This window comes from Pristis pectinata, chromosome 10 (assembly GCF_009764475.1).
Source record: "Pristis pectinata isolate sPriPec2 chromosome 10, sPriPec2.1.pri, whole genome shotgun sequence".
Taxonomy (NCBI): Eukaryota; Metazoa; Chordata; class Chondrichthyes; order Rhinopristiformes; family Pristidae; genus Pristis; species Pristis pectinata.
This window is the reverse complement of record NC_067414.1, coordinates 100409717-100433969: the sequence shown is the minus strand read 5'-3', so window position 1 is coordinate 100433969 and position 24253 is coordinate 100409717. Positions and strand designations below refer to the sequence as shown.

Below are 24253 nucleotides of genomic sequence, written 5' to 3'. Positions count from 1 at the left end.
ATTCCACTGTCCAGCACTAGCTCTGTAGATTGTCATGACTCAACTATATATCCAACAATGTTTAAAATTTGATGATAGTTTCTGTCCCCACCACCCTGAGACAGTGAGGTCCAGAACCTCTGAGTGAAAATAAAATTTCATTACTCCCCTAATACCTCGAATGATTAATTCAAATATATAACCCTGCCTTTTGATCCCTCCACCAAGGGAAGTAGATCTTTTTCTATTTACTCTACCTTGCATCCTATGAGCTTTCACTTTTTTTTAAAAACATGCTTGTCTTGTGAGATCTTGTCAAAATCCTCGTTAAAATGCATGCTGAATACTTGCTACCTCTTCAAAAAACCTCAATCAATTGTCAAACATGACTTTCCCTTAAATGCAGGTTGGCTGATTAAAAATCTTGATGTTTCGGCTTTACTATCTTGCTACAAAGATCAGAAAATTAGAAATGCTGTTCTTTACATTAAAGTTAATGAAAGTGAGGAAGAATCTAAGGGTGGGATTAAAAGCATGACAGACAGGGCTTTAAATTATTTTTAGAAGCCGTGGTGGCAACCACTAACGATAGGAGAACATTACAAATTTGTCACTGGCAGCAATGTCACGTATACCAACCAGAAGAGACCACTGCAGAGGTCCACAAATTACCCACTCTGGGGTGAAACCATCCCAAAGCATCCAAAAACACATAGCATTTGCACATGAAGATTCTCTGCTCGACTTTCCTACATACCCACTCAGGATGTGTATTCGCTCTGTGTTGTACTTCAAGGGAGTCAGTTCACAACGCAGGACCTGAAGGGCTTCTAGAACCTTGCCATCTTCCAGATATTCCAAGTACTTCTGCTGCAGCAGTAAGAACTTCATTTTCTAGAAGAAAAAGATATTTGACATGAAAGAATAAAGATCAGATATTTCACAATTTACTACCTGCAAATTAAAATTAGTGAATTTTGATTAAAAAATCATATTCCTTTACAACACAGCAGTCAGCCATTTGGCCCATTCAAGTCTATCTTGGCTCTCAGAGTTTCCAATTTGCCCACCTATCTCCCCTATAACCTATTCCCTCACACATGCTTGTTAACAATTTCCTGAGTCTCCTACTACCTACCTACAATAGGAGCAATTTACAGAAGCCAACTAACCTAACAACTAGCCTATCTTTGTGATGTGGAAGGAAATCAAAGCTCCCTGGGGAAACCCAGACTGCCACAAGAAAAACTTGCAAACTCCACACAGAAAGCACCCAAGATCAGGTTCAGAACCACATCACCGGCTGTGAGACAGCTGCACTACCTGCAGCACCACTATGCTGCCACAAGTTAAACCCAAGTCAATTCCCTTCAGGAATTCCCTTTTTCCATGCAGTCATTTTTAGGGTTAGAAGTACTTGAAGATAAAGTGTAAAAATCACAGAAAATATTCAACTATTTTATCTCAGTGGTACACTTTCATCATTGCTTAATGTCACTGCATCAAAATCCTGACACTGACCATGTATCACCCTCGATACAAGGACAATCAACTTTTACCTTCATGCATTATACCTCTATTCACAATGTGTACAATTGTACCAATGTACTTTTGTAGTTTTCCATTATCAGCTGATGGGAGCCACTATTACGTCATCAATGTAAAACAACTTGGTGCCAGGTAGAGCTCCTATCTTTAGGACTATAGATAGTCTGCCAAATGGATGACAGTGGTTATGATAGTGAACCTAGAGGCCTGACCATAATCTAGAAATGCAAGATCAAGTCCCACTATGAGTTCATGATTAAAAACAAATGAAAATACCCAGTGACAGGCAGCTTGTATGGAGAGAGAGAAAAAGAATTAACATTTGAGGTCAATGGCCTTCTTCAAAGCTGGGAAAGATTTAGAAAACAGGTATGTTTATACTGCAGAGAAAGGGGAACCTTACAGCAACTGCTGTGTCTGTATCTCAGTTCCAGCAGGTTCCTTTTTCTCTCCTATCTTGATTTACACCTCATCCAAACAAATTAGCTGCCATTTACAAGCCTTCAGTTCCTATTCCTAGTCACACAATGTCATCCATCTTCTCTTGGCCTTAATGCCATCAGACAATTCCTTTGTTCTCTCATATTCCATAACGCTCCCACTACTGCCCTGCCCCTCTGTAGGTTTAAAAATGCTTGCTTTCTAAATTCCAGTTCTGAACAATGATCATTGACTTAAAACATTAACTATTTCTCTCTCCACAGATGCTGCCTGACATGACAAATATTTTTAGCATTTTATTATTTTAGACTTTTAATGTCTGTAGCTTTTTGCCTTTTGACAAGAATTTGACTCCAATTAATTAGACATATTGAGAAAAATGCTAATAGAAGTTAACATAAAGCACAATTTGTTGCTAAAAATAAATCAGGTCCATATGCAACTCTAGATACTTTTGATTGATTCTTAACAAAATTAGGTAGTGTTTTGTGCCTAGCAACGTTATGCATTTATTCAATGACAGGATGTAAACCTATTTATTTTCCATCCATAATTGCCATCAAGGTGGTGGTGATGAGCTGCCTTCTAGAACCAAAGTCCTCCGGTGAAGTTATGAGATAGCCAGGATTTAGACCTAGCAACAATGAAGGAACAGCGATATATTTCCAAATTAAGATGGAAAAGAATTAGTAAGTGGCAACATTCATATTCCTGGGTGCCTGATGCCTGTGAGCTTCCGTTGAAGAGGTTGTCGGTTGAGAGGAGCTTTTGAAGTAACCTTGGCAAGTAACTGTGGTGCAAGAGGTGGGGGAGTTGCATTACTGATTAGGGAAAACACAACAGCAGTATTAGATGGGACATCCTGGAGGGATCAGCCAATGAGGCCACATGGGTATAATTTAGGAATAACAGAGGAGTGATCACTTTGCTGGGGTTACACGATAGACCTCGCAATAGTCCGCGGAAACTAGAGGAATAAACTTCTAAGCAAATCACAGGAAGGTGCAAGACCAATAGGGTTATAGCAGAGGGGTATTTTAACTTTCCTAATATTGACTGGATTGTCTTATTGCAAGGGGCTTAGATGGGGCAGATTTCGTCAAGTGCATCCAGAAAGTCTTTTTGAGACAACATGTGGAGAGTCCTACTACTGACAAGGCAGTACTCAACCTTATCTTAGGAAATGAAACTGGGCAGAGGTTTGAAGTGTTCGTGGGGAGCAATTTGGAACAGTGACCAATTCTGTATGTTTCAAGGAAGTTATGGAGATATGGTTGGTCCTCAAGTTAAGGTTTTGAATTGGGGGAAGGCCGATTTCCATAGTGTAAGAGAGGTTCGAGCAACAAGTAGATTGGGATCAGATGCATGTGGGTAAAATGACAGCTGACAACTATGAGTCTTTTAAAAGAGAATTACTAAGAGTTCAGGGCTAGCACGTTCATGCCAGGTGAAAGGCAAAGATGGCATGATTGGGGAACTGTGGAAGACAAAGGATATTGAAAGTTTGATTAGGAGAAAAAGGAAATATATGGCTGGTATAGGCAAGGTGGTAGAGGCAGGTACAATCACAGTTTAAAAATCATTTGGACAGGTACATGGATAGAAAAGGAATAGAGGGATATGGGCCAAATGCATGAAGATGGGATTAGCTTAGAAGGCATAGATGAGTCAGGCTGAAGGGCCTGTTTCCATGCTATACAACTCCATGACTCTGATTTAATTCCTGCACACCACATTAAGGTCACACTTATCCATAGAACAGTACAGCACAGAACAGGCCCTTCGGCCCACAACATTATGGCGACACAGCTAATCCCTCCTACCCACAGAATGCCCATATCCCTCTATTTTCCTCTCATTCAATTGCCCATCCAAGCCCCTCTTAAAAGCCCACAATGAATTTGCCTCCACCACCCTATCAGGCAATGCATTCCAGGCATCCACCACTTTGAGTAAAAAAAAAACTTACCCCTCACTCCTCTTTTGAATCTACCCTCTCACCTTAAATGTATGCCCTCTGGTATTGGATCACTCAGTAATGGGAAAAAGATATTGCTTGTCTACTCTATGCCCCTCATAATTGCCCTTAAGAAAGTTCAGATGCACGAGGTCAGTGGAGGATTGGCAGGTGCAAGTAAATCACTACTTCACCTGGAAGAAGGGAAAAGTGATGAAGTGTCTTGGGCAGGGTAATGGTTGGGAGAGAGGGAAGAGTCAACCAGGAAATCTAAATTCCCTTCGGAATTCTGGGAGGGGAAGGTGAAGGAAATAGACAAGATGTGGTCAAGGGCTCTGTCAACCATGGTGCAGGAGAAGCCATGGATCAGGAAGGAAGGAAGGCTTTCCAGAGACACCTGTATGGAAGGTCTCATCATGGCATCAAATATAAAAACAAAGTGAATTCCTGTGTCCTCTTTATAACTGCACACATTTCATTGCCTTTGTTAATACTCTCTCTAAATGCCATTTGTTAATCTATCAACTGGATGACTCCATTTTAATTGCTGCTATCCTTTCTAATACTCCCTAGTAATTTTTAATCCATCCCAAATTTCAACTGTACATTCCTTTGCCGAGACAGCAGGAGCATCTTTTCCTTAGTTTAAATTGATATTGTTACTCATTTATTATTTCAACCATGCACTCTTCTCCATTAGTAGATTTCTTACTTTGGTCTCTGACCTCACCTCTCGCAACCCTTTTCCTGTTTACATGTCCATAAAATACTTTTCAATTCTTTTACTACATACCTTTTCTCATGCTCTCTCTTTGCCTCCATTTCCATCCTTTTTTCCCTGTAACTTTCTGTAATTAGACTGGTTCTCACCACCACGTGTTAACCATTTGGCATCTCTCACATGCTCCTTTTTCTCTGCTCTATTCTCCATTTTTGGCTGACTCCCCCTCCTCGTGGAAACATCCAAACTGCAGCTAAAATACCTCCACTTCAGAGACCTCCAACTTTCCCCAATTAGTTTTGCCTGTCAAACTTCGATTGCAATTTATCTGCCCATGTCTGTTCTCAGCACACCCAAAACTGGCCCTTCAAGAATTGACTATTTTTACTGTGTATTAGTATTTATCCTTTTCCATAACCAGTCAAGACCAGGTACAATGATTTCCATTTTCTTGATCTTCCTTCAATGACACTTGCTCCAACCAGTCTGGCTCATGTTCAGAATCATGCCCAGCAATGCCATATTCCTGTTGGGCCAGATACATACTAACCACAAAAGATTTCCTAAACACGCTTCAGAAACCATTCCCCTACTTTACCCAAGGTTGTTCTTTCCCAGACTACATTAGAGAAGTGATAATGAGGGACTTAAATTATTCTATTGCTTTTGTAATTTCCCTCTAAATTTTCTCAGTGTCCGTCATAATATTTGGTGGCCTATAGAAGAATCCCAGGTGTGCAATTGCAACTTGATTGTTGCTTTACTCCAACCAAAGAGATTCTGTTCTTCATTGTGCCAGGGCATCCTCTCTCACTCTGGCACTGGAATATTCCCCCTAATTAAGGGAATCAAGGGATGTGAGATTAGTACAGCAAAGGGGCACTGACGTGAAAGATGAGCCACAATCTTAAGTAATAACAGAGCAGACACAAAGAATCAAATGCAGTACATCCTGCTTTTATTTAAGTTCTCGCTATTACCACTATCCCTCCTCTTCTCTTCCACATCTTTTCATCTTGCATCCAACATTTAAAAGCCATTCCTGCCCTTTTACCACCATGACCTCAATCCCACATGATTAACTGCACTTGCAGCTCACTAAACTTGTTTAATTATTTTTGCATTTACATACAAATCAAGCAAGCAAAAGTAATTTGCAGCTGAGATCATAGAACAAGTTAGGAGGCAAGAAACTGCAGATGTTGGAACCTGGAGCAACACAAAAGGCACTGGAGGAACTCAACAGGTCAGGCAACATCTATGGAGGGAAATGGACAGTCATCGTTTTGAGTTGAGACCCTTCATTTAGACCCTGAACACAGAATGAGTTGCTTTGGGCCTGTGTAATGACACAGGGCTAATTTGTAATGTCATAGTAAGGAATCCTTAGTGAAATGTGACAGAATTCTTTAATCAGTTCAAAATAGTTGTAGATCAGTTTAAGTTAAAGCCAATTATGTAGACAGGAGTACATCTTGGCTAAGGTGTATTAGAAAATATTAAATGCCTATTCATTGGCAAACCATTTAAAAGAAAACTTAAAATTCTCAACAAAAATGCATTCCAGTGAGAAGTAAAACATCTGCAGGAAAACAGTCCGATCATGGCTAACTAAGGAGGTGGCAGATAGTTTTAAATTAATTTACGATGTATTGCAAAGAAAGATAGTAAGCCTGACAAATGCAGTTTTATAAAGCAGTAACAAATGACCTAAATGTCTGATTGAGGTAGAACACAGAATTATGCCACAGAAGGCCATTCAGCTCAAGTCTTACCCCACAGCCCTGCATATTCTTCTCTATCCAATTTCCTTCTGAAGGAAGATTGATTCTGCTTTCACCACCCCTTCAGGCAGTGAAGTCCAAATTATAATTGCTCTCTGCATAAAAAGGTTTTCCCATGCATTCCCCATGTATGTATTGTCCAAAATGTTCAACCTTTGCCTCAGTTGTTGAACCAGTGGGGGAAGTTTCCCTCTACTTAAAAATAGAGTATTGCTTTCATTGAGCTAATGACATGACAAGTTACAGTGAATAAAGAAATGGCTCATCTACTTTCATTGCAGAAATGGAGGGGAACCAAATCTCTGATGATTAATATCACTAAAGAGGAAGTAGTGAAGAGACCAAAGACTAAAAGCTGATAAATCCTACCACTATTCAAAAGGAAGTAGGTAAAGGGCATTAGATCAGTTAACCTGACTCTTCATAATGAACAGGTCAAGAACCAAAATCCATTGTTATGTATCTAGTTATAGGTAAACTATAAAAGGTCATAACATGACTAGGGAGTTGGTGAAATTCAAGAGTATTTAAAAATATGGCTAGTAGGATAGATAATGGGAAATCACTGAATGCAGTATATCTGGATTTTCAAAGGCTTAAGGTTGTTAAATAATAGGGAACACAGGATTAAGGTAACACATGAGCAATGACATTAGCTAAGAACAGTGAAGTTCAAACAGGTCTTTTTCAGATGGCAAGCTCTTATTATGGTGCACCAGAGATCAGCACTCCGCTCAGTTTTCACAGTTTAAATTAATGATTTAGATTTAGCGTGATGCATCTTTGCTTATACAAAGCTAGGTGGGAAAATAAGCTTAGACCATAAAGTCTGTAAAAATAAACGGATAGATTGAGTGGACAAGATGGAATATAATGTGGGGAAAATATATATACAAGCATTGGGCAGGAAGAACAGAAAGACTTTTCAAAAGTGAGCAACTTATAAATGTTGGTGCAGAGGGTTTTATACTTACTCAAGGTGCAAAAACCACACAGTACAGCAAACAATCCGTAATACGTCAACCCTTAATGTAAAAAGATTGGAGTACCAAAGTCAGGCTGCTTCCTGAGGTAAAGGTCTTTGGTGAGACCTCATTTGGAACATTACCCCTACTTAACAGGATAAATTTGCTCTGAGGTTCATTATTGCAGATTAACCAAATTGATTCCTTGGATGAGGGGGTTGGTCTATGAAAAGAGATAGAGATAGATCACCCTATGTTCTTTGGAGATAGAAAAAGTGCTCTCTCTGTGGTTTACAAGATTCTGAGAGAGTTGACAGGGTATCAGCAGAGATGCTGTGTCCTCTAGCTAGAAAGTCCAGAACTACAGGACAGTCTCAGGATAAGGGGTTGGCCATTTAGGACTGAGATTGAGGAAAACAACATGGATAAAATTGTAAATCTTTGGAACTGTCTAATTTGAAGCCTTTTTATGCACACTATATTTAAGGTTGATGGGATTTTTGGATACAACAGAATGCAAGGATAAGGCATCAGGTGGAAAAGTGAACTTGAAGCACATGATCTGTGAATTTTCTGAATGGCAGAACACATTTGGTGGTCTATGCCTACTAATGTTTTTATATGCAGAACTGAGTGAACATTTCAATTTCTGTAAAGTTGGCAAGGAAATTGTTTGCATGAATTTCATCAGCTGTTGGCCAAAAGCCTTACATTTCATACAATAGTTGACATTGAAATGCCAGTCAATACAAAATGTTAATCAAAATATATTAAAAGCTGTACAATATTGTGTCGTGTTTGTTTTACCATGAATTGCAATAGACTGGCTCCCCAGTAGTTCAACTAGGTTATGTTAGCACACCTGGTTTATAGTCCACCCACTTGTGATGGTGCCATAATTGTTCTGACAACCAGCTTCAATTCAATAGAACCCTTTGTCATTTTAGAGTCATAATCATACAGCATAGAAGCAGGTCCTTCAGCTCAGACTCCAGGCCAACAATCACCTATTTAAACTTATCCTACATTAATACCATTTTTATTTTGTTTAATCTCTCCACATTCTACCACCCAAGGGCAATTTACAATGGCCAATTAATCTACCAACCAGCACACCTTTAGGACATGGGAGGGAACCAGAGCACTAGGGGGAAACCCATACAGTCACAGGGAGAACATGCAAATTCCATACGGGAAGCACTAGAGGTCAGGATCGAATCTGGGTCTTTATCACTGTGAGGCAGCAGCTCTACTAGCTGTGTCACAAAGAAACAAGCTGGGGACATAAGTTTTCAAAAAGTAAAATGTAGTGGTTCTACACAAATTGCCCCACCCACACCTGTGTCCTAGCAACTCCCAGATTGTACTTGGTCAATAAAGAATAGCAAGACGCATTTTATTTTGCAGCTTTTATTATCTCAGGACATCTCAATGATCTTCACAAGCAATGGTCTAATTTCAAAGTGCAGCCATTGTTGTAAAGTAGAAAACCAGTCAAATTGTTCTTAGGGTTTGCTGTGCACAATAATGTACCACAACCCATAAACAGGCTACTTGACCCAATCTATGTTGGCACCTTTGCTCTACTTCAACCTCTTCCCATCCTTCCTCATCCACTTCTTCAGCAGAAACGAATAGATCACTGAGAATAGCTACACTCTCCTCTGACTTTTCAGCTTCCAATTCCAACTTGCACCAGGCTGAGAGTTTAGGAGTCAAGTGGATTTGAATGGTCATCAATGCACACATTTTGACAACACAACTGGTAGATAGCATTACTTGGCTAGAGACAGATTCTTCTGGAATGATCACCAGGATTATGACTAAATGCAGTGGGAAACATTTCCCTTCACTGTATTCACTGCTTTCAATCATGTAGAATGTCACAGAGGCAAGACATGACAGGGTCAGACTATAAAATTACACCATACATGGATATCAATAAATGCAGATGATGCTGAAAATTGATAAAGTGTTGGAGATACCAGGACTTTGGGCAGCATCTGTGAAGAGAGAAATGGTTAATGTTTCAGGTCAATAACCTTTCATTAGAGCTGGAAAAGTGAGAAATCATGCACGTTTAGGTTGCAGAAAAGGGAGGATGAGGGATGGAAAAAACAAAGGGATTGTCTGTAATAAGGTGGAGAACAAGATTGTACAAATAACTGCTTATTTCAGTTGATGTCTTGGAGAGATGAGCAAGGTCAGTAGAGAGAAAAAAAACATGCTGGAACTGTTAGGTGCAGAACACAGCAATTTATTGAAATCTGAAATAGAATGCTTGAAATACTCAGATCAGGTGGCATCTGTGAATATATTGTTACAAGTAAGTGACCTTGCATTAGAACTGGCCAAATCATAATCCGTCTGGAGACAAATGAAGTTAATATTTACAAATTATAATTCCTGTACACAATTCCAATGTGCATTGTCAATTACATATTAAAAACCCAACCCAAAAGAACAGAGTATTCTGTTAACCTGAAATAGTGAAAGAATTCCAAGTATATAACTCTTTAATATACAAGTTCTTTCAGTACCACTGACAATGTAATATGCAATATTATGATTTTCCTGAAGCACTTTCACAGTAGCAAAGCACAAGGCAAAAGAAAACACTTAAGTGGGGGAAAAAATCAGGTGGTAAAACATTATCCCCAACTGGGGTTCACTCTATATTGTAGATTCCTTTTTCTTGAAAATTGGACTAATTTGGAAAGAGTCCCATTCCAACTTAGTCTTTGAATATTCTGACCTGAAATAGGCAAAGTTACGAATTAGTTCTCAATTGTTACTCACATTCTGCTATTTCACTGATGCAGATCAAATCCAACCCTGTCAAATACTAATTTGGCAAGGGAGAAGGAATACAATAGGGGGAAGGAACAAAGCAAACTTAAGTCTCCAGGCATATAGGAGGAATGCAAGGCTGGATGGCATCTATTTTAATGCAAGGATTCTGATAAGGCTTATGAACCAAAAGGAGGTGAAAAACATAGAAATATGATAGTTTTATCAAAGAGATATGGTGTTAGACAGGACTAACACCGCCGTATTAATCAACAAGTCCTTTACTGCAAAAGGAATGGAAGATATCCTAGAAGGTTAAACAAAAGAGGCTATATGGCCCAAGCTTAGAAACAGAAAAGGGGTAATCAGAGGGATGCAAACAGGTCTCTAAACAGTCAATGGGAGATAGAGGAATAAATGTAGACAAATCACAAAATGCAAAAATAATAGGGTAATATTAGCAGCAGATTTCAACTTCTCCAATACTAACTGGGATTGCCTTAATGTGAAAGCCTTAGATGTTATGGAAATTTTCAAAGTGAGTCAAGGAGACTTTTCAAATAGTGCACAGATAAATCGTTGGAAAGCTTGGGCAGTTCTGAATCTAACCTTTGGGAATGGAGCCAAGCAAGTGGAGGGAGAGTCAATAAAAGAACATTTTGAAGATAGTGTCCACAATTCTCAAGTTTTAATGTTGTTATGGAGAAGGACAAGATGGACCAGAAATTAGGGTCCCAAATTGGGGAAGGCTGAATTCAATACAAGACAGAACATGGCAAAAATAAACTGGGAGAAGCTACTTGTCAGCAAGTCTATTGGTGATCAATTGGAGATGCTCAAAAATGAAACAGCAAGTGTTCAAGGCCAGCAAGGTCATTAAGTAGATCAACCCTAGATGTCAAGGGACAGAGGATCAGATAAAGTGTTGGCAGCTACTTAAAAATATAATTAAGAGGGAAAAGGGAGCACAAAATGGCAATGGCAGACAAGATCAAGGAAAATCCCAAACCATATCCATACCAGTTCCAACTATATCAAGGCCAAAAGGGTAACCAGGGAAAGAGTAAAGCCCATTAGGGAACAAAGTGGCAATCTATGCTAGAGTCAGAGGATACAGGCAAGGACTTAAATGAATGCTCCTCTTCTCTATTCTCTGAGGATACTGTAGTTGGAGAATTCAGGGAGGGGCCAGTGAACTTCTAGAACAAATCATCAGAGAGAGAGTATGTCATAGCAGAGTTAAAGGATGATAAATCCCCAGGACCTGATGGGATGTACCACAGCGTATTTTGGGAGGTAAAGGGGATTGCTGGGGCTGTGACAAAAATTTTCATGTCTTTTCTGGCCATACTGGAGATCTGCAAATGTGGTACCTTTATTCAGTTGCATTACTGGATAAATGCCAAGCGTGCTGACAAGATTAATCTGCTTGTGGAGGGACTGGGATGATCATCATGAATTTAACAGGAGGCCCTATCTAACTAATTTGATTGAGTGCTTTGTGATAGGAGGCAGAGGGCAATGGTGAAGAGCTGCTTTGCAATTGAAAGCCTGTGACCAGTAACATATAGCAGGAATCAGTTGCTGAGACCCTTGCTAATTGTTATATACATTAACAATCTGATGAATGGAGGAATGATTAGTAAGTTTGCAGATGACACAGATTGTTGTAGATAGTGAGAAGGTTCTAGAAAAATACAAGTTGATAGGATGGGCAGAGAAATGGCAGATGGAATTTATTCCTGAAAAATGCAAGGTTCAATAAGGCTAGGTTATACACTATACATGGTAGGACCCCAGGAAGTACTAAAGAACAGAGGGGTCTTGGTGTACATGTCCAAGGATCCTTGACCATGTAGGTAGTTAGAAAACTTAATTAGCTGGAGCACAGAATACAAGAGCAAGGAGGTTATGCTGCAACTATACAAAGATAAATTAGGCCTTGGATGGAATGCTACGATTTTCTAGTCACCACACTATAGGAAGGAAGTAATTACACAAGAGAAGATGCAGAGGACATTCACCAGGATATTGGCTAGGATAGAGCATTTCAGCTGAGAGACTAATGTGTTGGGTTTATTTTCTTTGGAGCAGGGGCAGGGAATGACCTGATTGAAGAATACAAAATATGAGCAGCATAAATATGGCAGATAATTAGAAGCTTCACTCTTAACAGAGGTGCCTATGACCAAAGGGTGTAGATTTAAGATAAGGAGCAAGACATCTAAGAGTTTTGAGGAAGAATATTTTTTTCATCTAGGCTGGGTGAAATCTGGAATCTATTGCCTGAAAGGTGGAGGCAGGTACTGTCACAACATTTACAAGCATTTTGCTGAGCACTTGAAGTGGGATGGCATGGAAAGCCACAGGCCAGGTGCTAGAAAATGGAATCAGTAAGATAGATGCTTGATGGCATGGACGCTGGGCTGAAGGTTCTCTTTCCATGCTGTATGACTAAAGCTGATAAGAGTGAGGTTTAATGATAATCTCAATAACTATTAAGCAGAAATCATGGAGAAATAGATCTTCCAAAGGGAGTGCAAGTTTTACAAAGATCTCTTTTTGAACTGTTAGCTAAATAATTCTCAGATTAGGAGAGTAGAGAACGGGCTTCAGTTCTAGTGTTTAAATGCAACCCAATGATTTCTGTTGGAAATCCATATTCATGAACATCAAGGTAAGAATAAGATCTAGATGTGGCAACTTAGCTCACTCACAGAAGACGGCCTCCAGGACGAAAAAAATGGAAGGGTGCCAGACCACAGTCCATATCCCATATCCCAGCAGGAATTAGAGGTTTAGGAAAGGAAGCAAGACAGGAAGTAGCTGGAAGTCCCCCAAAGCCCAACTTGCATCTCCATTCACCACTTATGCCATTAATATCACAACCTGAGTCACATGCAAAAATAACATCTTATTTTGCATGTATCCTGCAAACAAAAATATTTGCTATAGGTGCAAAGGAGGTTCCTGAGAGGACCTATTTACACATTACATCAAACCAGACTACAACATTTAAAAGTTGCCATTTTGTTTAATTTAAGGTCAGTTATAGATTCTAAATTCTCAATGATCAATATCTAGACCTCTAACAAAAACACTTACACCAGCTAAAACATACAAGTTAGCAGTGGGAGGCCATCATTTCCTCCATCATCCAATAAGATCATGGTTGATTTGACTTTAAGCTCAAATCTGCATTCCTGCCTGTTTGCAATGATGCTTCACCCATTTGCTTATCAAGTATTTGCCTTAAAAATATTCATCACGTTTTCAGGAAAACTTCAGACTCAGTCCTCAAAAGAACTGCATCATTCACGTCTTAAATGGATGACCCTTCAGTAGTCCAGCTGCAATATGCAGATGTTTACATTTGCAAATGCTTGGACTGAATTCCAAGCCATTGTCTACTTTTTTCCAATGAAACATTACATTCAATATCCACAAGACAAAGACCCTCCATTAATCTGCCTCTGCTGTACAATACTGCCCTCTTACAATCACAGTGACACTCTGGAAAACAGACTACTTTCCATACCTCACGAGCCATCATTCTGTGAAGGCAGACATCAGTAATGAAATTCACCATCACCTTCAATGCATCAACACTGCCTGTGGTCAACTGAGAAAAAACGGCAAAAAATCAAGACCTCACTCCTGGCACATCTACCAGAAAGCATTGATTCCTATTGTGCCATATTCTTCCGAGCCCTTGACTATCTACCATTGGCACCCTGAAGCACTGGAACGATGTCACCAATGCTGCTGCTATGAAATCCACCAAATTCACTAGGAGGATAAGTAAACCCAAGTCAGTGTCTATCTCATGTCAAACCCTTATCACTGGCACCTTAGTTACACTCAGCAGTTTCAGGGCAGCCCACATAATTTGCATTCCAAACACTAGACATCCATACATTCTATTCCAAGCTTTGCCATGGAAAGAGATTACCAGGTGGACAAATTATTCAGTGTGCTCAATGTCTGCTTTAACATATGGAATATATCCACCAACTCTTTGGGAATCTACTACCACTTAAAGTGTAAGATTGCTTGGGGCAATATTGAAAACCTGAGGCCATACATCACAACACAGAAGCACTATATAAATGGTGGAAGTACTGCAGCACCTCAAACTGCCCATCAGCCCTGTTGGGCATCTTCAGCCCTATCTGTGGAAAAGTCCTTGATTCCCATATTGATGAAACAAGACATTGAAGATGGAACGTAGAGTGGGAGAGTGGTGGGAGGAAGGAGGATGACCGTTCCTCAGTGTAGTTCCCTAGGTATGATCAATGACCTCATTGATGAAGCAGCTGAAAATGATTGTAGCAGCATAGGTCATACAACTCAATGAGTACATACACACTCTACAAGAATAAACCAAGTCTAATTTCTCATTCCCTCAGCTCTACAAATAATTCCTTTTCAGATACTTACGACACAGGAGGCCTTTTGGCCCATTGGATCCATGCTGGTTGCCAGGGAAGCAAGTCTATTAATCCTATTTCCTTTCTTCTTACTTCCCTGTACCATTGCAAATTATTCTCTGTCAGTCATGCCTAACAACTCAATTCTTTGTGCCATTATCTTGTAGTTGTCAATATATCTATCCATCTTTCGAATGTGGAAGGAAAACAGCACTCAAAGGAAACTCACATAGTCATGGAGAGAATGTGTAAACCTCACATGGACAGCACCCGTAGTCAGAAGCAAACTAGGGTCCCTGGTCCTGTGAGACAGCAGCACTAACTTTATGCAACTACTCCAGCTCCCTTTTGAACTTTAAATCCAATACAACTCTGGTCATGCATCCAAGAACACAATGACTTGGTAAAAAAAATTTCCTTCCTCATGTCACCTTTAGTTCATCCAGCTGAAAAACACCATCATTCAGAATCAATTTATTATCACTGACATGTCGTGAAATTTGATGTTTTGCAGCAGCAGTACAGTGCAAGACATAAAAATCACTACAAGTTACCAAAAAATAAATTAGTGCAAAAGAGGAATAATGGGCAGTGTTCATGGACATTCAGAAATCTGATGGCAGAGGGGAAGAAGCTGTTCCCAAAACGTTGAGTGTGGTTCTTCAGGCTCTTTCATCAAGAATTAGGTAAAAGCCCTGGAACTTCCTATCCAACTGTCCAAGTACCTTGACCACACAGTTTAAAGTGGTTCAATGTGGTATAGCATGCCTTGCCAGAAGCCTGAATTTTGAGAAACTTCAACCAATGCCCATGTTAGCTTTGTAGCCACTTTAAAACTTTTGGATGCAGGCCATTAGGTCCTAACAACTTGTTTGCCTTCAGTCTTATTAGTTCTTTTCCAATACTCCGTCCCTCATGATAGGCATTCTCACAAATTCTTGTTACCCATTTGAAACTGATGTATCTCCTATTTTTGGGATTTTTGCAGCATTTTCCACTGTAACAACAGATACAAAACATTGGTTTACATTATCTGCTATTAGTTTCCTGTTAATAATTCCCCAGACTTGCTCTCCAGGGGTTCTGCGCTTAGCTTAGCTACCCTCTTCCTTTTTATATATCTGTAGAAGTTCCTGCTGTTTGCTTTATTATTACTTGCCAGGTTACTCTCAATTTTCTCCCTTTTTAGCTCTTTAGTCTCCCATTGCTGGCGCCTGAAAAATTCCCAGTTCTCTGGTCTAATTGCTAGTTTTTGCCACTCAGCATGCTCCAGTTCTTGTTTTAATATTTTCCTTGATCTCCTTTTGTAACCACTTTCTAACTGATTATCCAAGTAGTGTGTAGATTTCTCAGTCAAGAGAAATATTCTCCCTTATCGAGTCTATCATGCCCTTTAAGAACTTTCAAGTTCCTTTGAAAACTCTTCTCATTCTTTTAAACTCTAGGGAATACAATCTGGACTCTCTCTCTCCTCAGACAGCAAACCGACCATTCATTGAACCAGTCTGGTGAAGCTTCACTGCACTCCTATGACAAAGACATTATTTCTTAGACAAGGAGAGAAAAATTGTACAGAATATTTCAGTCTCAATTTCATAATACCAATTTCTCCATTTCACAATCATGCATGCAACTTCACCAGGTTGGCACATCATTATCAGGCAAATCAGGTGTTGTTCTAGGATGGATCATCTGCACTCTGCATCAAACCAGAGTTGATCCTGACTTGATATCAATGGCAGAGAATTACATGCAATTACAGATTCATCTGGTTGCTACCTACAGTTATCACCATAGCAAGTGTAGCCTCACCCTACCAGAGATAGTCCCTTTGTCTTGTTCATCACTTCTCCAACCTCTCTACCACAAAACTAATTATTCTCTTTCTCAGTTCAGATGAAAGGGCTTTGGCATGAAATGTTAACTTTTTTTCCTTCTTACGCTGCCTGACCTACTGAATGTTTCCAAAGGACATTAGATATACTTTTATGACATCCAGTGTTTTAATTCTAATTCTATCTTATTAACTAAATTTAAATTCTAGAGTTGGAACGGCAGGATTTCAACTCAAGTGTCTGGATTGTTAGTCCAGGTTTCTGGACTACTAGGTCTGTAACTTAACCACTGCAAATAAAAATGCTGTAAATCTGAAATAAAAACAAATGCTGGAAACACTCAGGTTAGGCAACATCACCCCTGCAAAAAGTAAACAAAACTGATTCAGTTTAGGATAGTGACTATATAGCTATTAGTCCATATGTATAGCTAGGCTCCAATGCTAGGAAACTGCATGACAGCATGCTATTGAACCACAGTTTGATTCACACTGTCCCAGCTGAGAATTTCAGTGGAGCTGCGATCAAAGCATCACAGTCAGCTTTGTTTTAGCTACAAAGAATGAATCTGCAATTTACATAGTGTTTATCACAAGAGTATCAGCAATTAATTCACAGCCAGTGAAACACATGAAATGCATACAGGCCACCCCTAGGTAACGAACAGTTTCCATTATTACTGGCATCCATAAGTCAATTTGGTCCGTAAGTCAGAAAATACACAAGAAAAACACTCGATATGGTAATTATACCTCTGCAGTATTGTAATAAATTGCATCAAAAGCACACAAGACTGATAAGAACAACTAAAAGTGGAGAAAGTGAGGAAACTAGTCCTGCCGTTCAAAGGAAAAACCTATGTAAGTACGTTGGAATTTGGAATTTAATAATATTATGGAAGCTTGTTTGTATGTAGAGATGTCCATAACCTGGTGCTGGCCAGTACACTATTGTGCAGTGAAGCACAATTGCAAATTTGCACACAGCAAAGTCACACAAACAGCATTGATCAGATAATCTGAATAATTCTCTTATATTCATTAATGAGCAGACAGGGCCTTATCGAAACAGTGCATCTACAGACTAGATCCTCAGTCTTGAAGTACTGGCTCATTATATGCTCATATATATATGCTCATTTCGCTGAAGTTTGTAGGAATGTGCCAATGTCTCTGGAACAAGACAAATCCACAATGTCCTGACTCAGAGAAAACAATCATGGCTAAGTGAAAAGGGATCTTGAGAGAAGGATGACAATTCAAGCTTGCAAATTAATATTTTCACTGAAGAGCAGTAATCTTTTAAAATATTCTGTACATAGCAGATTGATAGTTAAGGTTCCAAAATACACTTAAGATTTAGGAGAAAAGAACAGAACAAAAGCAGAGATAATCTTATTGAAACAAAATTCTGACGGGGCTAAATAGACTGGATGCAGGGAGGATGTTTTCCCTGACTGTGGGCTTGGAGTTGGGGAGGGTAGGGAATGTCCACAGTCTCAGATATGGATATGAAGCAAGACGTTCAGGACTGAGATGAGGATAAATTTCTTCAAAGGTTAGTGACCATATAGAATTCTCTACTACACAAGGTTGAGACCAAGTGTTTTATATTTGGATAGATGGATTTCTCAACAAAAAATCATCCAGGGGTACAGGGAAAGAGTAGGAATATAATAAAGATACACCAGCCACTGTCTTATTGAATGGCAAAACAGACTCAAAGGGCCATTTAGACTACTCCTGCTCCTATTTTCTACGTTTCTATTCTCCTCGCCACTATTTTGAAGAATTGCTATTTCTCAATCAGCAGCAGTGGCAGCTTGTGCTGAATGACGTGTCCAACAAAGGGGCATAGAATAAGTTCTCAATATGGTTAATAAACATCTCCACTGAACTAAAAGACTATGCTCATAGAACTGTCAGAGCTTGATATAAACAATAATAGTTAACAAGTCTCAACGCATCAAAATGCTTTTCAGAAGGCATGAAATGCACATCGTCACCTTTATTGTTGAGTAAGCAGTTCTTATGCTTTAAGTCCAGGGTTATTTGTCTTCCAAATTTCCCTTCAAATATATTGGAGTTCTTCGCTTTAAGAATTTGAGAACCGCCCATAGGCTTTTACTACATACTCCACAGTATGTAACATACCTAAACTCCAAAACTGTAGAATATTACTTATTGTATACTTTAGTAAATTACACAAGTCCAAACCACGTTTCACAAATTCTAGACCTCTACTTTCTCTGAATATCACCAAACAGTTAAACGGATCAAGTTGTTTCTTTAGTTACAGCCCAAGATTTCAAGAATAGTCAATTGTGTTGTTGGATGTTTTGACTATCCAACCAAACACTGAGTATTTGATACTTTCACAATTAAACTTTAAAATGCTAACGCTGCAAAGCTTAGATGTCTGATGCCATACATTATGGGGATTGGGGGGGGGGGGAGGGAGGACAATTTCTAGTATCATAGAATCCATATAGTTTTAGTCCTTACTACAAAAACCCTTAAAGGGTTAAGACAGACAGACCGACCTTAAACGACAGTTCCTGTTCTCACAACCCACCCCTCCCCAACTAGACTGGAAACTCTCAAGCTTCTGCAAAAACAAATGAATCAGCTGGAACAGACAGGCAGCTGATCATTTTTTTTTCTCCTCACTTCTAATCCAGCACAAACACTGGGCTTTCTGTCCCCTAATGCTACACAAATTCCACCCTCAAAACAAATAAACGCAAACATAATCAAAATATTCACATATTCCTCTGCTGAACATTTTACTCACTGGCTTATCATCCTGACATATTCAGTATCATAAATTCCTAAAAAGCAAAAAAACAAAAATCTCTCTGCAACTTTCATTGTTCCTTACCACAATCACATGAGGTGAGTGCACCAAAGACTTCAATTCATTAAGATCGTTTTCAGCCTGTTAACAAAAAACACTGATTAGTGCAGCCCAATGTATACCAAACAGAGAACCTGTGCCTAGACAGCTGATTGAACGTTACCTTTTCCCATTCTCCTTCCATAACGTGATTGCGAAATTTAGTAGCAGAAGAATGCTCTAAGCGGCAGCCCGATTCCTGCATCAAAAGATCCACCGTTTGGCTATAAGAGGAGAAATACTTCAAACCTTGAACCCCAACGACAGTACTGAAAAGGAAATCTGGAACAGTTCTGATGACAACTTAATCACAAATTCCTATATCATTTTAGCATTAAAAAACAAGATTGCTAGAACCAAATGAGAAAGCCATTCTTTAAAAGAAATCCACATGTCAAGACTTGGTCAATCCTGCAAGTTTTGTATAACTTGTGCGCACAGGTATAGATGCAATTTAATGCATAAAGTCAAAGGCATAAATTGACTGCCAAAAGGTGCATTACTTACTTTCACAAACTATGCAATCACAAAACAATTCATCCCAAATGATCATACTTGGAGCCATATTTCCCAGGCATCTGTATCAAAATTTCAAACTTTTGGTTCTTTTTTCCAAATCCAAGCTCCACATTAGACTAGTAATTGCAGTAAGAGCAATCAGATTTATTATCACTGACATCTTAATCAGAATGTGTGTGTTTTGGACCCTTTAAAATTAGCTGTGAAGGTTATTGCAGAATTTAAATTTTAAAATGGACAATTAGAAACAATGAGCCAAAGAAGTTTTTCCACTTAATCATACACCTGGATTTCTACAAGGCTTTTGACAAGGTCTCATGTGGTTGGCTGCTCAAAAAGTAAAGTAGCATGGGATCCAAGGGAGAGTACCAAATTGGATCCAAAGTTGGCTCAGAGGCAGAAAGCAGAATGCAATGATTGGCAGGTGGTTTTGTGACTGAAGGGTTACTGCCAGTGGGGTTCCACAAGATTCTGTACCAAGTACCTTTCCTTTTGTTATGTATTAATGAATTAGACTTAAATGTAGGAAGCAGATTTGCAGACAATACAAAATCTGGTTGAGGAGAAAACGTTTAAGATCAGGAAAAAAATTGGACAACAGAAGATTAGCAAATGGAATTTAATCCAGAGAAGCACAAGATAAAAAAGTTGATGTAGAACAAGGCAAAGGAATATACAATTGGGAGACCAAGAGGTGTGGAGGAATAGAGACCCTGGAGTTTGCTCACTGATCCTTAAAGACAGAAGAATGGTAGATAAGGTGGTTTAAAAAGGCATGCACAATGCTCCCTTTATTAGTCACGAAACAAGAACAGGATGGTTATACTAGAGAAACAAAGGACTGCAGATGCTTGGAATCTAAATGAAAACCACGATGACGCTGGAAGAATTCAGCAGGTGGTCAACGTTTTGGGTCAGGACCCTTCTTCAGGACTGAAGATAGGAAAAGTGGAAGCCAAATACGTAAGAGGGAAAGCTATTCCCGCCTAATACTTTTCCCTCCTATATATTGGGCTTCCCCTTTTCCTATCTTCAGTCCTGACCCAAAGCGTTGACCACCTGCTTTCCTCCACGGATGCTGCCTGGCCTGCTGAGTTCCTCCAGCATCAGTCTTTTTCATGACTATACTATAACCGCATACAATGCTTGTTAGGCCAGAAAGTTGAGTTCCGTGTACAGTTCTGCTCACATTAATGACATTGATCGCAGTTGGGGCAGGGGAAAGTGGGGATTGCACAGAAGAATTTTACAAGGACATCAGCAGGGATGGAAAATTGTAGCTAGCAGGGAAGACCGTACAGGCTGGTGCAACTTTCCTAGGAGCCAATGCCGTGGGGTGGCCCAACTGAGGTGTATGGAATCACGAAAGACCTACTTTCTTCAGCCAAGGAGCACAGATTTACAGCAATGAGTGGACCCAAGGTAGGAAGGAGTCCGCCAGAGAGGATGTCTGTCCTCGCCTTGTAATGTACACGTTAATTTTACACTTTACTCTGTACTGTTATTGTTTTTACCTGTACTGCATCAATGCACTCTGTACTAACCCAATGTAACTGCACTGTGTAATGAATTGACCTGTACGATCGGTATGCAGGGCAAGTTTTTTCCACTGTATCTCGGTACAAGTGACAATAATAAACCAAAACCAATGATACCTTGCGTATGTAACGCTGAAGACAACAACAAACGAAGCAGAAACCCCCAGATGAGTTGCTTGCTAAACCCGAGGAGATGGAAAGGTGGAATTAGGCCGGGACACACGTTATCACTGACGGTTCGAAGCACTGGAGCGGCCTCCCTACCCCACCCTAGCAACCCCCCGGCCTCTGCAGCCCCGGGCCCCCCGAGTTACACTCACTTCAGTCCTAGGCCGTGCAGGTGCTGTCCGATCAGGCGGATCACATCCTCGTCCATCTGGGACAAGCGCTTCTTCCTCTTGTACGCGGCTTGGTCGGGGCTCATCCCGCCGGGCCCGGACACCAGGGGGACGGCGGCGGCGGCGGAGGATACGGCCAGCGAGGTGGTGGAGGAGGAGAGCAGCCCGTTGGAGTGAGCGGCCGAGGGGGTGAAGCCCGGGATGACACCATGGGAACCGGCCGCTTCCTCCCCGGGCCCGGCTTGGCCCGAATCACGGCCCGTCACGTCCCCGTTCTGCGCCGCCGTCTCGCCACCGCCTTGGTTCCCGTTGGCCTGCATGACGCCGGGAGCCGGGCGCCCGGATCCGCCTCCTCCTCCTAGGCCCAGGAGGCCGCCGAAGTTACCTGGAGGGTTGCTAGGGCCTAGTCGAGCTGCGCCGTAGGCCGCCGCCCCGGGCCCACCCTCGCCCTCCGCCGCCGCCCCTCGCTGCTTCTTCCGCGGTGGCGGAGACACTCCGCCGCTCTCCGAGTCGGAGGAAGAGGAGGAGGAGGCCAGAGTGAACGTCGTGTGCTCGGCCGCAGCTGCCGCCGCCGTGGTGCCGGTGGTGGTCCCGGGGGCTGTGCGGGTGGGTCAGCCGGTGCGCTGTCCGGGGGTAGGCGGCCGCCGCCTCCTCCCCCGAGGGGGGAGGCGGGGGCTCCTGTCAGCGCCGCCCGGGGAGGGGGGGGGGAAAGGACGGAAGGTTCCGGAAGGTTCGCGCGCCCACCGATCGCCAACGGTCGTCCGGCCGCGGGGTTTCCCTCCCTGCTCCCTGGCGGCGGTCTCGCGCCGCGGGCGGTGACCGCGGCTGCGCCGGCCGCTCGCGCTCGGCTCCTTCACCCCCCCCCTCCCCCCGCTCCCGCTCAGTCCGTCGGCGGCGGTGCTCTCCCTCCCCCGCTCACCGGACCGCCTCCCTCACAGGTACATTACTGCCGACACCCACCCACCCACCCTCCTCCCGCCTGACTTTCCCCAGCGCCCGTCCTCGCCCGCCTGAATGTTATTGTTGTTATTATTGCGGTGGCCTCCGTCTCCGCCGCCGCTCCCGGGCACGGGGCCGCAGCTTGACGGAATCCGCCTCACAACTGAGCCGACCGGATGTTTCCACACTTCCCCCGAGCCAGAAATGGGCGGGGAAAGGAGTGCGCCGCGTCTGTGGCGTCATCGCGCACGTTCTCGACGCAAATCCACTCCCCCCCCCTTCCGTCCTCTCCCCTCTCCCCCCTTCCGTCGTCTCCCCTCCCCCCCTCCCCTCCCCCCCCTCCCCCCCCCCTCCTCCCCCCTCCCCCCCCCTCCCTCCCCCCTCCCCCCTCCCTCCCTCCCCCTCCCCTCCCCCCTCCCTCCCCCCCTCCTCCCCTCCCCCTCCTCCCCTCCCCCCCTCCTCCTCCCCCTCCTCCCTCCTCCCCCCCTCCTCTCCCCTCCTCCTCCCCCTCCCTCCCTGCTCCCCCCTCCCTTCCTCCCCTCCTCTCTCCCCTCCTCTCTCCCCTCCTCTCCCCCCTCCCCTCCCCCTCCCCCCCCCTCCCCTCTCCCCCCTCCCCTCTCCCCTCCTCTCCCCCCTCCCCTCCACCCTCCTCCTCTCCCCCCTCCCCCACCCCCTCTCCCTCCTCCTCCTCCTCTCCCCTCCCCTTCCTATCTCGTCCTCCCCTTCCTATCTCGTCCTCCCCTCTCCCTCTCCCCCTCCTCCGTCTCCCTCCTCCCCCTCCCCCTCTCCCTCCTCCCCCTCCCCTCCCCCTCCCCCTCCCTCCCCTCCCCTCCCTCCTCCCCCTCCCCTCCCCTCCCCCCCCTCCCCCTCCCCTCCCCCCTCCCCCTCCCCTCCCTCCCTCCTCCCCCTCCCCCTCCCCTCCCCTCCCTCCCACTCATCCCCTCCCCGTCCGCTTCCCCCCCCTCTCCTTCCCCCCCTCTCCTTCCCCCCTCTCCTCCCCCCCTCTCCTCCCCCCCTCTCCTCCCCTCCCTTCGCACTCCCTGCATGAAGAGATTCAAAGAAAAATTGTGCAGATTCAGGAAACAAAGGCATAAAGAAGTTGTTCCTAATACGAGAGAAATAAAGGACTGCAGACGCTGGAATCTAGATGAAAAACACGAAGCTGGAGGAACTCAGCAGGCTAGGCAGCATCCGTGGAGAAAAGCAGGCAGTCAACGTTTCGGGTCAGGACTGAAGATAGGAAAAGGGGAAGCTCAATATATAGGAGGGGAAAGCAGAGCAGTGATAGGTGGACAAAAGAGGGGAGGTGGGGTGGGCACCAGGTGGTGACAGGTCAATGCAGGTATGAGACAGTGATAGGCAGGGGAGGTGGGGAGAGCAGATCCACTGGGGGATGGGTCAAAGGTAAGCAGAGAGAGGGAAAAAAGTAGACAAAAAGATGCTAGGAAAGGGAAGAAGAGAAGAAGCATGGTGGGGAGGGGGGCTGTGGGGAAGGGGGTGGGTATTACTTAAAGTGAGAGAATTCAATGTTCATGCCGTTAGGCTGCAAGGTTCCAAGATTGAAAATGAGGTGC

At 42.6% G+C, this 24253-nt stretch overlaps 1 protein-coding gene across 3 annotated transcripts in view; it reads right to left on the bottom strand.

Annotated features, from left to right (window-relative positions):
• Nucleotides 1-22666, bottom strand: part of LOC127575236 (WD repeat-containing protein 26) — an 85371-nt gene extending 62705 nt beyond the window's left edge. Inside the window, exons 1-4 of one of the 3 annotated variants that reach the window (XM_052024951.1) lie at nucleotides 21723-22666; nucleotides 19470-19569; nucleotides 19331-19387; nucleotides 737-873 (exon numbers count right to left, since the gene is read on the bottom strand). In XM_052024951.1, the coding sequence (XP_051880911.1) occupies nucleotides 737-873; nucleotides 19331-19387; nucleotides 19470-19569; nucleotides 21723-22060 (632 nt within the window). In that variant the 5' untranslated portion in view covers nucleotides 22061-22666. The remainder of the gene's footprint in view (nucleotides 1-736; nucleotides 874-19330; nucleotides 19388-19469; nucleotides 19570-21722) is intronic. The other 2 variants (XM_052024949.1, XM_052024950.1) reach the window with 2 other exon arrangements.
• Nucleotides 22667-24253: the final 1587 nt, after the last annotated feature.